Here is a 12,954-nt window from a genome sequence, read left to right as displayed (position 1 = left end):
CCTGATTGATGATGGTGATCCTGCCTTGCTTGAAGACCCTGTGATGACCCTACTTAAGGTGATTACCTGGCAAGGCAATGCCATTCTCCTCATGCCCTACTAAACTCTCCTCCATTGCCTCCATATTTACAACTAGAGGCAGATAATAAAACACCTGTGGGGCCAATCACCAAGTCATATCAAGAACAAGTGTCCTGCATGGCAAAAAAAAAAAAAAAAAAAATTACAAGATTTCACTAATATTTATCAGTACAATCCTGGGGGAATAGACATGGAACTGAATTATGAGGGTACTACAACAGGGGTGGAGGAAAATAAATTTCAATTAGGCTGAAATTATTTTTTAAGTTTATTCTTATTATCTATTTTGAGAGACAGAGAGCATGAGTAGGGGAAGAAGTCCAAAGGCCTAACTACTTCTTGTCTTGATATAGCTGAACTTAAAATGAACTCTGTCCTCTGTGAAATTACCCCCCAAAAAGCACAGGGTTTTACTCTACAGTATTGCAAGAGACCAGAAAAGGTTTTGATTTCTAAGATGCCTGTGAGAATTCTTTGAATCCTTTCTGCAGAACTTGAAAAATAATGTTGAATAAAAATTATATCTTACAGGTCTTTAAAAAGAAATGTAACTAGGAATTTTACTTTGACCACAAAACTAAATGGAGAGGTGAGTGGAGATTAGAGGGAATGTGAGAGTGTCTAGCACTCTCCCCAGGAAGTTTTTTTGAAACCTGGGATTTTAGACTTTAAATTAAAGGCTGTAACAAGAGATGAAGAAGGACATTATATAATAGTGACAGGGTCTATCCATCAGGAAGAGCTAACAATTATAAATGTCTATGCGCCGAATACCGGAGCGCCCAAATATATAAAACAATTACTCATAAACATAAGCAACCTTATTGATAAGAATGTGGTAATTGCAGGGGACTTTAACACCCCACTTACAGAAATGGATAGATCATCTAGACACACGGTCAATAAAGAAACAAGGGCCCTGAATGAGACATTGGATCAGATGGACTTGACAGATATATTTAGAACTCTGCATCCCAAAGCAACAGAATATACTTTCTTCTCGAGTGCACATGGAACATTCTCCAAGATAGATCATATACTGGGTCACAAAACAGCCCTTCATAAGTTTACAAGAATTGAAATCATACCATGCATACTTTCAGACCACAATGCTATGAAGCTTGAAATCAACCACAGAAAAAAGTCTGGAAAACCTCCAAAAGCATGGAGGTTAAAGAACACCCTACTAACGAATGAGTGGGTCAACCAGGCAATTAGAGAAGAAATTCAAAAATATATGGAAACAAACGAAAATGAATATACAACAATCCAAACGCTTTGGGACGCAGCAAAGGCAGTCCTGAGAGGAAAATACATTGCAATCCAGGCCTATCTCAAGAAACAAGAAAAATCCCAAATACAAAATCTAACAGCACACCTAAAGGAAATAGAAGCAGAACAGCAAAGGCAGCCTAAACCCAGCAGAAGAAGAGAAATAATAAAGATCAGAGCAGAAATAAACAATATAGAATCTAAAAAAACTGTAGAGCAGATCAATGAAACCAAGAGTTGGTTTTTTGAAAAAATAAACAAAATTGACAAACCTCTAGCCAGGCTTCTCAAAAAGAAAAGAGAGATGACCCAAATAGATAAAATCATGAATGAAAATGGAATTATTACAACCAATCCCTCAGAGATACAAACAATTATCAGGGAATACTATGAAAAATTATATGCCAACAAATTGGACAACCTGGAAGAAATGGACAAATTCCTGAACACCCACACTCTTCCAAAACTCAATCAGGAGGAAATAGAAAGCTTGAACAGACCCATAACCAGCGAAGAAATTGAATCGGTTATCAAAAACCTCCCAACAAATAAGAGTCCAGGACCAGATGGCTTCCCAGGGGAGTTCTACCAGACGTTTAAAGCAGAGATAATACCTATCCTTCTCAAGCTATTCCAAGAAATAGAAAGGGAAGGAAAACTTCCAGACTCATTCTATGAAGCCAGTATTACTTTGATTCCTAAACCAGACAGAGACCCAGTAAAAAAAGAGAACTACAGGCCAATATCCCTGATGAATATGGATGCAAAAATTCTCAATAAGATACTAGCAAATCGAATTCAACGGCATATAAAAAGAATTATTCACCATGATCAAGTGGGATTCATTCCTGGGATGCAGGGCTGGTTCAACATTCGCAAATCAATCAACGTGATACATCACATTAACAAGAAAAAAGAGAAAAACCATATGATCCTGTCAATCGATGCAGAAAAGGCCTTTGACAAAATCCAGCACCCTTTCTAATAAAAACTCTTGAGAAAGTCGGGATAGAAGGAACATACTTAAAGATCATAAAAGCCATTTATGAAAAGCCCACAGCTAACATCATCCTCAACGGGGAAAAACTGAGAGCTTTTTCCCTGAGATCAGGAACACGACAGGGATGCCCACTCTCACCGCTGTTGTTTAACATAGTGCTGGAAGTTCTAGCATCAGCAATCAGACAACAAAAGGAAATCAAAGGCGTCAAAATTGGCAAAGATGAAGTCAAGCTTTCTCTCTTTGCAGATGACATGATATTATACATGGAAAATCCGATAGACTCCACCAAAAGTCTGCTAGAACTGATACATGAATTCAGCAAAGTTGCAGGATACAAAATCAATGTACAGAAATCAGTTGCATTCTTATACACTAACAATGAAGCAACAGAAAGACAAATAAAGAAACTGATCCCATTCACAATTGCACCAAGAAGCATAAAATACCTAGGAATAAATCTAACCAAAGATGTAAAGGATCTGTATGCTGAAAACTATAGAAAGCTTATGAAGGTAATTGAAGAAGATTTAAAGAAATGGAAAGACATTCCCTGCTCATGGATTGGAAGAATAAATATTATCAAAATGTCAATACTACCCAAAGCTATCTACACATTCAATGCAATCCCAATCAAAATTGCACCAGCATTCTTCTCGAAACTAGAACAAGCAATCCTAAAATTCATATGGAACCACAAAAGGCCCCGAATAGCCAAAGGAATTTTGAAGAAGAAGACCAAAGCAGGAGGCATCACAATCCCAGACTTTAGCCTCTACTACAAAGCTGTCATCATCAAGACAGCATGGTATTGGCACAAAAACAGACACATAGACCAATGGAATAGAATAGAAACCCCAGAACTAGACCCACAAACGTATGGCCAACTCATCTTTGACAAAGCAGGAAAGAACATCCAATGGAAAAAAGACAGTCTCTTTAACAAATGGTGCTGGGAGAACTGGACAGCAACATGCAGAAGGTTGAAACTAGACCACTTTCTGACACCATTCACAAAAATAAACTCAAAATGGATAAAGGACCTGAATGTGAGACAGGAAACCATCAAAACCTTAGAGGAGAAAGCAGGAAAAGACCTCTCTGACCTCAGCCGTAGCAATCTCTTACTCGACACATCCCCAAAGGCAAGGGAAGTAAAAGCAAAAGTGAATTACTGGGACCTTATGAAGATAAAAAGCTTCTGCACAGCAAAGGAAACAACCAACAAAACTAAAAGGCAACCAACGGAATGGGAAAAGATATTTGCAAATGACATATCGGACAAAGGGCTAGTATCCAAAATCTATAAAGAGCTCACCAAACTCCACACCCGAAAAGCAAATAACCCAGTGAAGAAATGGGCAGAAAACATGAATAGACACTTCTCTAAAGAAGACATCCGGATGGCCAACAGGCACATGAAAAGATGTTCAGCGTCGCTCCTTATCAGGGAAATACAAATCAAAACCACACTCAGATATCACCTCACGCCAGTCAGAGTGGCCAAAATGAACAAATCAGGAGACTATAGATGCTGGCGAGGATGTGGAGAAACGGGAACCCTCTTGCACTGTTGGTGGGAATGCAAATTGGTGCAGCCGCTCTGGAAAGCAGTGTGGAGGTTCCTCAGAAAATTAAAAATAGACCTACCCTATGACCCAGCAATAGCACTGCTAGGAATTTATCCAAGGGACACAGGAGTACTGATGCATAGGGGCACTTGTACCCCAATGTTCATAGCAGCACTCTCAACAATAGCCAAATTATGGAAAGAGCCTAAATGTCCATCAACTGATGAATGGATAAAGAAATTGTGGTTTATATACACTATGGAATACTACGTGGCAATGAGAAAAAATGAAATATGGCCTTTTGTAGCAACATGGATGGAACTGGAGAGTGTGATGCTAAGTGAAATAAGCCATACAGAGAAAGACAGATACCATATGGTTTCACTCTTATGTGGATCCTGAGAAACTTAAGAGAAACCCATGGGGGAGGGGAACAAAAAAAAAAAAAAAGAGGTTAGAGTGGGAGAGAGCCAAAGCATAAGAGACTGTTGAGAACTGAGAACAAACTAAGGGTTGATGGGGGGTGGGAGGGAGGAGAGGGTGGGTGATGGGTACTGAGGAGGGCACCTTTTGGGATGAGCACTGGGTGTTGTATGGAAACCAATTTGACAATAAATTTCATATATAAAAAAAAAAAAAAAAAAAAAAAGAAACCTGGGATTTTAAAGCACAATGACTCCAAATGCTCAACATTTTCCTTTGTCTTTTTTCATAATCCAAGAGAGGTCTTTTCAAAAATAAAATCTCTTCAAGTGAAATATTTGAAGTTTAACAATTCTTTCAATTTTGCTTCAATTTCCCTTTTCCTGTTAGAAAAGAAAAAGCTATTTATTTATTTATTTAACATTTATTTATTTTTGAGAGACGGAGAGAGATAGAGCATGAGCGGGGGAGGGGCAGAGAGCGAGGGAGACAAAGAATCTGAAACAGGCTCCAGGCTCTGAGCTGTCAGCACGGAGCCCCACATGGGGCTCAAACTCACCAACCACCGCACCTGACCTGAGCCAGAGTCGGACGCTTAACCCACTGAGCCACCCAGGGGCCCCACAAAAAACTGTTTAAATTAAAACTAGTATTCATATGAACATATTTTAAAAGGATTTCTATCATTCATTATATATCAGAGAACGCATTTTGGAATGACGTTCAACCTACTAAAGATTTTTGTTAAGGTGTAGTACATTTCATAGAATTCACCAATTATAAGCATACAGATTCCTGATTTTTAATAAGTTTACAAAGCTGTTCAACTATCACCACAATGCAATTTTAGAACATTTCCATCACCACAAAAAGAAACCTCTTGTCCATTTGCAGTCAATTCCTGTTCCAATCCCATTCCTAGGCACTTATTTACTTACTGTCTCTATAGATTTGTCTTTCCTGCACGTCTCCTTTGAATGGAATTATATGCTATGTGGTCTTTTGTATCTGGCTTCTTTCACTTAGCATATTGTTTTTGAAGTTCATCCATGTTGTAGTATGTATCAGTAATTTGTTTTTCTTTATACTGAATAGAATCCCATTGTATGGGTGGCTATACCGCATTTTGTTCATCTGTTCACCAGTTGACGGAAATTTGGATTTTTTCTACTTTTTTAGTTATTATAAATAAGGCTTCTATTCTTATACAAGTTTTTATGTCCACGTATTATTTCTCTTGGGCAATACCAGGGAGTGGAATTTCTGGGTTGTATGATAAATTTATGTCCAATATATATTTTTTAATTGTCAAAAGGCTTTCAAAGCAGCTACAGTCATTTCATATTTCCATTAGCAGCCATGAAGATCCCCATTTCTCTACATCCATGCTACCACTTTTTGTTGTCTCTTTTATTATATTCATTCTAGCAGGTGTGAAGTGGTATCTCATTGTAATTTTAATTTGTATTTTCCTAAAGATAATGATATGATAGAGACATCTTTTCATGTACTCATTAGCCATCTTTATGTTTTCCATTGTGAAATCTCTATTCGAATGTTGCCTATTTTTAAAAATTTGGTTGTTTGTCTTATTGAGTTGTAAGATTTCTTTAGAGATGAATGTTAGAAGTATTTTTATCAAAGATTTGTGAATGAATTCTCTAAGTTTGTGGTTTGTATTTCTGTTTCCTTAAGGGTGCCTTTTGAAGTGCAAAAGTATTAAATTTTGATGAAATCCAATTACAATTTTTTTTCTTTTAAAGATTATGCTATTGGTGTTATATCTAAGAACTCTTTACCTAATCCAAGGACACAAGGTTTTCTTATTTTTCTCTAAATGTTTTACAGCTTTAACTCTTACATTTAGAACTATTATCCATTGAATGGATAAAGAAGATGTGGTATATATATACAATGGAGTATTACTCAACAATCAAAAAGAATGAAATCTTGCCATTTGTAACTACGTGGATGGAACTGGAGGGTATTATGCTGAGTGAAATTAGTCAGTCAGAGAAAGAAAAAATCATATGACTTCATTCATATGAGGACTTTAAGGGACAAAACAGATGAACATAAGGGAAGGGAAACAAAAATAATATAATAACAGGGAGGGAGACAAAACAGAAGAGACTCATAAATACGGAGAACAAACTGAGGGTTACTGGAGGGGTTGTGGGAGGGGGGATGGGCTAAATGGGTAAGGGGCACTAAGGAATCTACTCCTGAAATCCTTATTGCACTATATGCTAACTAATTTGGATGTAAATTAAAAAAAAAATAAAAAAGTTAAAAAAAGAGAACTATTATCCATTTTCAATTATTTGTGTACATATGAAGTAAGGGTCTAAATATATTTTTTTACATGTGGCCATCCAAATGACCTAGCCCCATTTGCAAAAAAGACATTCCCTCCCTCACCAAATTGCCTGAACAGTTTTGTAAAAAATCAGTCTACCATAAATATAAGGATTTATTTCTGGACTCTCAATTCTGTTCCACTGACCAATAGGCCTATTCTTATGTTTGTACCACACTCTCTTAATTACAGTAGCTGTATAGTACTATTTATTTATTTATTTATTTTAAAGTGTATTTATTTATTTTGAGAGAGAGAATGAGCAGGGGAGGGACAGAAAGAGAATCCCAGGTGGGCTCCACAATGCAGAGCTTGAATTCATGAACCATAAGATCATGACCTAAGCCAAAATCAAGAGTTGGAAGCTTAACCAACTGAGCCACCCAGGTGCTCCAATAGTACATTTTAAAATTGGAAGGTATAAGTTCTCCAATTTTGTTTTTCAAGATTATTTTTACTATGCTGCTAACCAGTCTTGCATATATGGGCCAAATCCCATTTATTCATGGTGTATAATTATTTTTAAGTATTAAAATATTTGGTAATAGTCTGTTAATGATTTTTGCATATAAGTTCAGAAGAGATTTTTTTTGTGGTTTTCTTTTTTTGTAATGACTTTTGCAGTGGCTTTGCACTGGTCTCCTTAAATGAGTTGGGAGTATTTCCTCCTTTCTATTTTCTGGAAGACACTGTACAAACTTAGTGTTAATTATACTTTTAAAGGTTTGCTATTTTTCTCCAGTGAGACTATCTGGCCTGCATTGAGATTTCATTTCAGAGAGCTTTTAATTAAAAATCCAATTTCCTGAGGTAGCAGTTGTGGTGACTGAGCACAGCCCAGTGACAAGATGTTGGTGTTAGTATTAAGAGACATCACACACTGGTACAACATACTGCCAGCTAAATTAAAAAAACTGCTGGTGCCAGGAAAGGTTCAGCACGTTCTGTGTACTGGAAACCTTTGCACCAAAGAGAGTTATGACTATCTTCAAGACTGCTGATTATGCTCATGTGAGAGGAGACTTTGATGAGGATCTGAATTATCCAGAACAGAAAGTTGTAACTTGGGCAGTCCAAAATTGGTTTGATCCAGGGGCATCAAGTTATTCCATGGGGAGATATGGCCAGTTTAGCCCTGTTGCAGAGGCAGTTCCGTGTGGACATTATCTCAGGACACACACACACAAACTTCGGTTACTGAAATGACACCTTTCCTCATAAAAAAAATTTTTTTTAAATGTTTATTTTTGAGAGTCAGAAAGAGAGTGAGCAGGGGAGGACAGAGAGAGAAGGAGACACAGAATCCAAAGCAGGCTCCAGGTTCCGAGCTGTCAGCACAGAGCCTGACACAGGGCTTGAACTCACGAACTGTGATATCATGACCTGAGCCAAAGTTGGATGCTCAGAAGAAGGGGGTTCAGAAGATCTGACAGCATGGAAACTGACATGGGGCTCAAACCTGCTACGTGGGAGACCATGACCTGAGCTGAAGTCAGATGCTCAACCAACTGGGCCACCCAGGCACCCCTGAATTTTATGTCTTAAACTGTTAATTTCTTTTTCTGTTTTGCTATTTTAGATCCAGTTACATTACAGACATCAAAAATCCCAAAGAAACCTTTGTCCAACACAGGCATTTAACCTATTTTCTCTAGATGTAATTAATGAGATTGGGGGAAAAATGGATGTGTCAACACAACAGGATCTAAACTGAGCTTAAGGTCATACACATAAAGATACTGTTGAGGAACACAGACACACCCCTCCTTTCAGACCACCTCCTTCCCTGCTCAAGGAGGGTGTCTACATCAAGCACAAATGGGTTCATGAAACCACCAAAGGGGCTGGAGAAAATGGGAGGGAGTAGTACAGCTTATTATAGGGAGGGCATAGCCCACTCCTCCTGGGGTTCTTGGAGTGGCAAAACCTACCTGGATGCTTCTGCTTGGGAAATCTCAAATCTGCAAGGCTCAGTGGTGCCAAGAGAAAGGTGACTCCAAAACTATCCAAGTTGGCTTGGCTCTACTCTGAGCTTTAGTTGGGAAGAAAACTCAATTCAGTCAAGTACATCAAAGTAGGTATTTATTTGGGGCAGAATCCTTAGGTCAGTACATTTTGTTTCTAATTTATTTATATACTGTGTTGTCCCCAAGAAGCATTCAAAGTGATTTTAATGGATACATAATATGTAAGAATATATAAATTAGATATAAGCAAAAAAAAAAAAAAAAAAAAAAAGAGCAAAATGAAAACAAGGGACAGGAACAAGTTTGGTGCAAAATTGCCTCTTGTGATTTTCGACACTTGCATAAATAACCCATGAGAGAACACGCTGCTGGAGTATTTCCCATGCTATCTCTGACTTGACCCTCAAGAGCACTCAGGAATGGACATAGGTGCAGCAAAGTGTACTCCTAATATGGAGGTATGCTATAGAGATAGAGATAAGTTCCCATGGAAATTTCTCACATACTATTCAATAAATTTCCTGCACCTGAAACATGTTTGATTTCTTCTTCAAGATTCCTGAGTTCTGTGAAAATGGCCACGGTTCTGAGTGTGTAACCTAGCTGAAGACTCCAGCTACTAAGTTTCTGAGGGATCACATCCCAGTTAGTGTCCATTACATGTCAGGTACTCTAAATGTGCAGAGTGTGAGCCAAAGCTAACACTATAGTCATGAATTCCTCAAACTCTTGTTTTTTAAACAGGTTTTTTAATGTTTATTTATTTTTGAGAGACAGAAAGAGACAGAGCATGAGAAGGGGAGGGGTACAGAGAGAGAGGCAGACACAGAATCCGAAGCAGGCTCCAGGCTCTGAGCTATCAGCACAGAGCCCAACACGGGGCTAGAACACAGAAGCCGTGAGATCATGACCTGGGCCGAAGTCAGACGCTCAACTGACTGAGCCACTCAGGCACCCCTCAAACTCATGTTTTTAATATTCTTCTGTTTTATTCTCAGAACCTAAGCCAGAACTGTTAGAAACGGATTGGTAGAGTCCGTCCCAAGTCAGCTGGACATCTAGGTGATGCTGATGACTTGCGGAGCTGAGAAGTAGCCAAAGAAGTAGTGCTGTGCCAGGTGACTAAATGACCACACTCCTTCCACTATGGGAGCTGTCTCTCTCCTGTGGAATAGAACACAAAAAAATCCAGTCAGCTGGGATCTATTGTCTAGCTTATAACACACAAGGTGCACTTGATTGTGTTCAAATCATAGATGAGTGGTGGATGCTGGGACAGCATGTATGAATCTAAAAATTATTTCTTGACTCTTCATAAAGCCAGTGTCTTCCCCAGGCTGAAGTTTCTCTTCTTTCATACCTCCCTGGAGGCTCCCTCAAACATCTTTAATTTTTGAAAGTTTTAGTTTCATTCACTTTGTCACCTGATGATTTTAACATCTTTAAGTGTCCCTTAGACTGAAAAAAAGTACCCTGTCCATTCATCAGCCCATCTCCCTACCATTTGTTTATGAAGACATGGCCGAGTTCTTTTTCTACTCATATTCTCCTGAACCATTCCTTCTCAGCCCTTCTAAAAAGTTTAGCTTCATACCTTAGTATTTCTCTCAAGTTATTTTTCAGAGATCATTAATTATCTCTTCCTGACCAAACTCAGTGGCTTTTCTTCAATAGTTAGTCCACTTGATCTTTTGGCTTTTTCAACTTGTTCTATCAGGGCAAGCACTATGTCTACATTTCTCATATTTCTCTAACTATATATTGTAGGGGATTTCAATCTATGTTTTGAATATCTACAGCTGTAGTCCATGAATGTGACCTTTCTTATCTTACTTGAAATGGCAAAATAAGGTATCTGTCCCAAAACATACTGTTCAAAATGCATTGTATATGTACATACATTCATGTTGCTATAGAAAAATTGTGTTTCCATTTTATTAGGAAAGTGATTTTTAGGGGGCACGACTTCTAATCAAAATGCTACGGGATAAATGTTCTCTGATACAAAGGAAAGTAATGAAATGGGACAAAAGGAAAGTTCCTTGTGCAGGGCTTGCTGAAGAAAAACCTACACATGATCAAGGAACAGGCATTGTATTAAAAGTAGAAGATTAAGTATACTGATCAAAAAAAGGTTTTATTAAATTGAGTCAAGAAAAATGAAAAAAAATCTTGGCTTCTCTACAGAAAGTTTGAGTTTAACTAGGAGAGGAAGGAATGCAGTTTTCTTTCATATTATAAGAGGTGTGTATAGGCCAAGCTTGCAACAAACCAGAAATGCCTTGGGAAGCCCTTTATGATAAGGCAAGATTGGAAAGAAAGATAATCAATTTGAAGGAGGTCAGGAACACATGGGGCAATGCAGTGTGAAACCACAGGAGTTTAAAGCATGACATTATAGTTTCTTAGATTTCTGAGGTTTGATGGAGTGGAAAAAACACCAGACCTGAGGTCAGATATCAACTGGTTTGGCAGTCAAATGGGAGACTCCTCAACATAACTTCCACTTTCCCATGGGCACTGTGTAAAGAACAGGGTAATATTTTGGATGGAAGCCCCTGTTCCTTGGTATATATTTGTTAAACATTAATGATTCTTTAGAGAGAAGGTTCCATGTGAGCAAAAGATTTTTCGATTAATGCATATTGCTCTGAATATTTAATGAACTATTTTTAAAAAGTGTTTTGTAAAAAGTTATGGTAAAACTAACTGCCAAAAGCTTGATTTAAGAAAATGATGAAACATCAAGTCAAGGAGCAAACAGGAACTTCCAGTTATACATAATCAAAGATTGCCATCTAGTGGTCTAATTGTATTATAAGTTCTGAAGTTAGCTGCAAACTCTGAAGACTTCAGAGGCTAGGAAAGTGTGTGGGAAGCAACCAGCCCCACTGAGGAAAGATGCAAAGAGATTTTGGCCCTGGATACTTTTGCTTCACTAAAGGCATTAAAAATTCCAACTATGAACAAAACACTGTGCCCTTTCAAACCAATCAATTTTCTAAAGCCAGCTTTGGCCCTGGGCCTCTAGTCACTCAGAATATGAGTAGACAGTTGAATGTGACAAAGTAAACTGATAACTCTTTGTGAGATAAGCTCAGAGATCCAAAACAATGAAGGCTTTCAAAATGATCGTTAGTGAGATCTTTGGGTCTTGTGAGCAACTTTGCAATAGAAAATTTGGTTTGCCTGTGTTAGAATTAGTGGTGTGTACATCTTAATGATAAAGGAAGCTGTGATACTTTCAGAAAATAGGGAAGAAATAAAGTCTGAGGAAGAAATATAGAAGGAGAGCATCATTGCCCCAGACGATTCTTCTTTCTTTCAAATGAGGCATTATGAGTTACTGAAAGGGTACAGGCTTGAGAGTCAGAGAGCTGTCTGTGTTCAAATTCTGGTTTCACTCCCTACTGGCTTTGTGACTTAGGGCATGATACTTAATCTCACTGAGCCTCACCTAATGTTATAAAGATTAAGTGAAATAAGGTTTAGAAAGGGCTTACCCCAGCGTCTGGAACTTAATTAATGTTCCTTTTTCCCTTCTCTCACTTACAAGAAACCACATAATTGAACTTAAAGAGAAGAAAATGAAAAAAAGAAAATTAGAAGAAAACAGGGCTTGGATTTGGGGCCAAACACTGGCTTTTACATTACACTTTTTTTTTTTTTTTCTGTTAAAATAAGAGACAGTTTAGTCACTAATGACTAAAGTAACAGCTGTTGTCCCAGCTCTAACTGGTTCCGGGTTTTCTTTCAGGATATAATTTTCTTACTGGTAACATGGAAGAAAGAGCTGTATCCACTGTAACATGAAAATAATAGTAAAAACCTCACAGGGTGTTGTAAGGATTAAATTGGTGCATAAATGCCCATAGCTAGGTAGCACTTAGTAAGGATACTAGTAAGTTTCATTGTTACTGGTCTTTGCCTCTCTCATGGGACATCTGTGAGAATATGATATAATTGCCATTATTTCAGAAGTGCCTGCAGACCTTCCTCATGAATTACTCTCTCACCAAGGCTCTTTTCCTGAAAGACTAGCACCATAGCTTCCACAACGTCCCTGTTTCTTTGCACACTACATACATGTGATTGTTTTTTAAACAAATCACAGCAGTATTTGCATTTCCAAATGACAGATGTATCCTTGAAGGTATATTAGAGACTAAAATTCTTCTTCCTATGATATCTTCTATTCTGGGAACTTCCCTCAGAGATATCTCTATCTCAACAGAGGCAAACAGAAGAGGATTTAGGTCAAATACAGAAATATATTTTCAT

The 12,954-nt window shown here is 37.8% G+C and overlaps 2 protein-coding genes across 5 annotated transcripts in view; one reads left to right on the top strand and one right to left on the bottom strand.

Annotated features, from left to right (window-relative positions):
• Positions 1–12,954, top strand: part of SLC15A2 (solute carrier family 15 member 2) — a 72,290-nt gene that overhangs the window by 49,547 nt on the left and 9,789 nt on the right. The gene's annotated exons all lie outside the window — the stretch shown is intronic.
• ILDR1 (immunoglobulin like domain containing receptor 1) overlaps positions 8,772–12,954 on the bottom strand; it is a 30,072-nt gene continuing 25,889 nt past the window's right edge. For 3 of the 4 annotated variants that reach the window (XM_025913736.2, XM_086675280.1, XM_086675281.1), the window contains one exon: positions 8,772–9,837. In XM_025913736.2, coding sequence (XP_025769521.1) covers positions 9,796–9,837 — 42 coding nt within the window. In that variant the 3' untranslated portion in view covers positions 8,772–9,795. Of the gene's footprint in view, positions 9,838–12,176; positions 12,246–12,954 lie in introns of all 4 variants that reach the window. The other variant, XM_086675279.1, reaches the window with a different exon arrangement.

The sequence above is a fragment of the Puma concolor genome, chromosome C2, assembly GCF_028749965.1.
Source record: "Puma concolor isolate L17-30 chromosome C2, mPumCon1.1.hap2, whole genome shotgun sequence".
NCBI lineage: Eukaryota > Metazoa > Chordata > Mammalia > Carnivora > Felidae > Puma > Puma concolor.
Note: the sequence above shows the minus strand (reverse complement) of the source record. Positions and strands in the feature narration are given on the sequence as shown.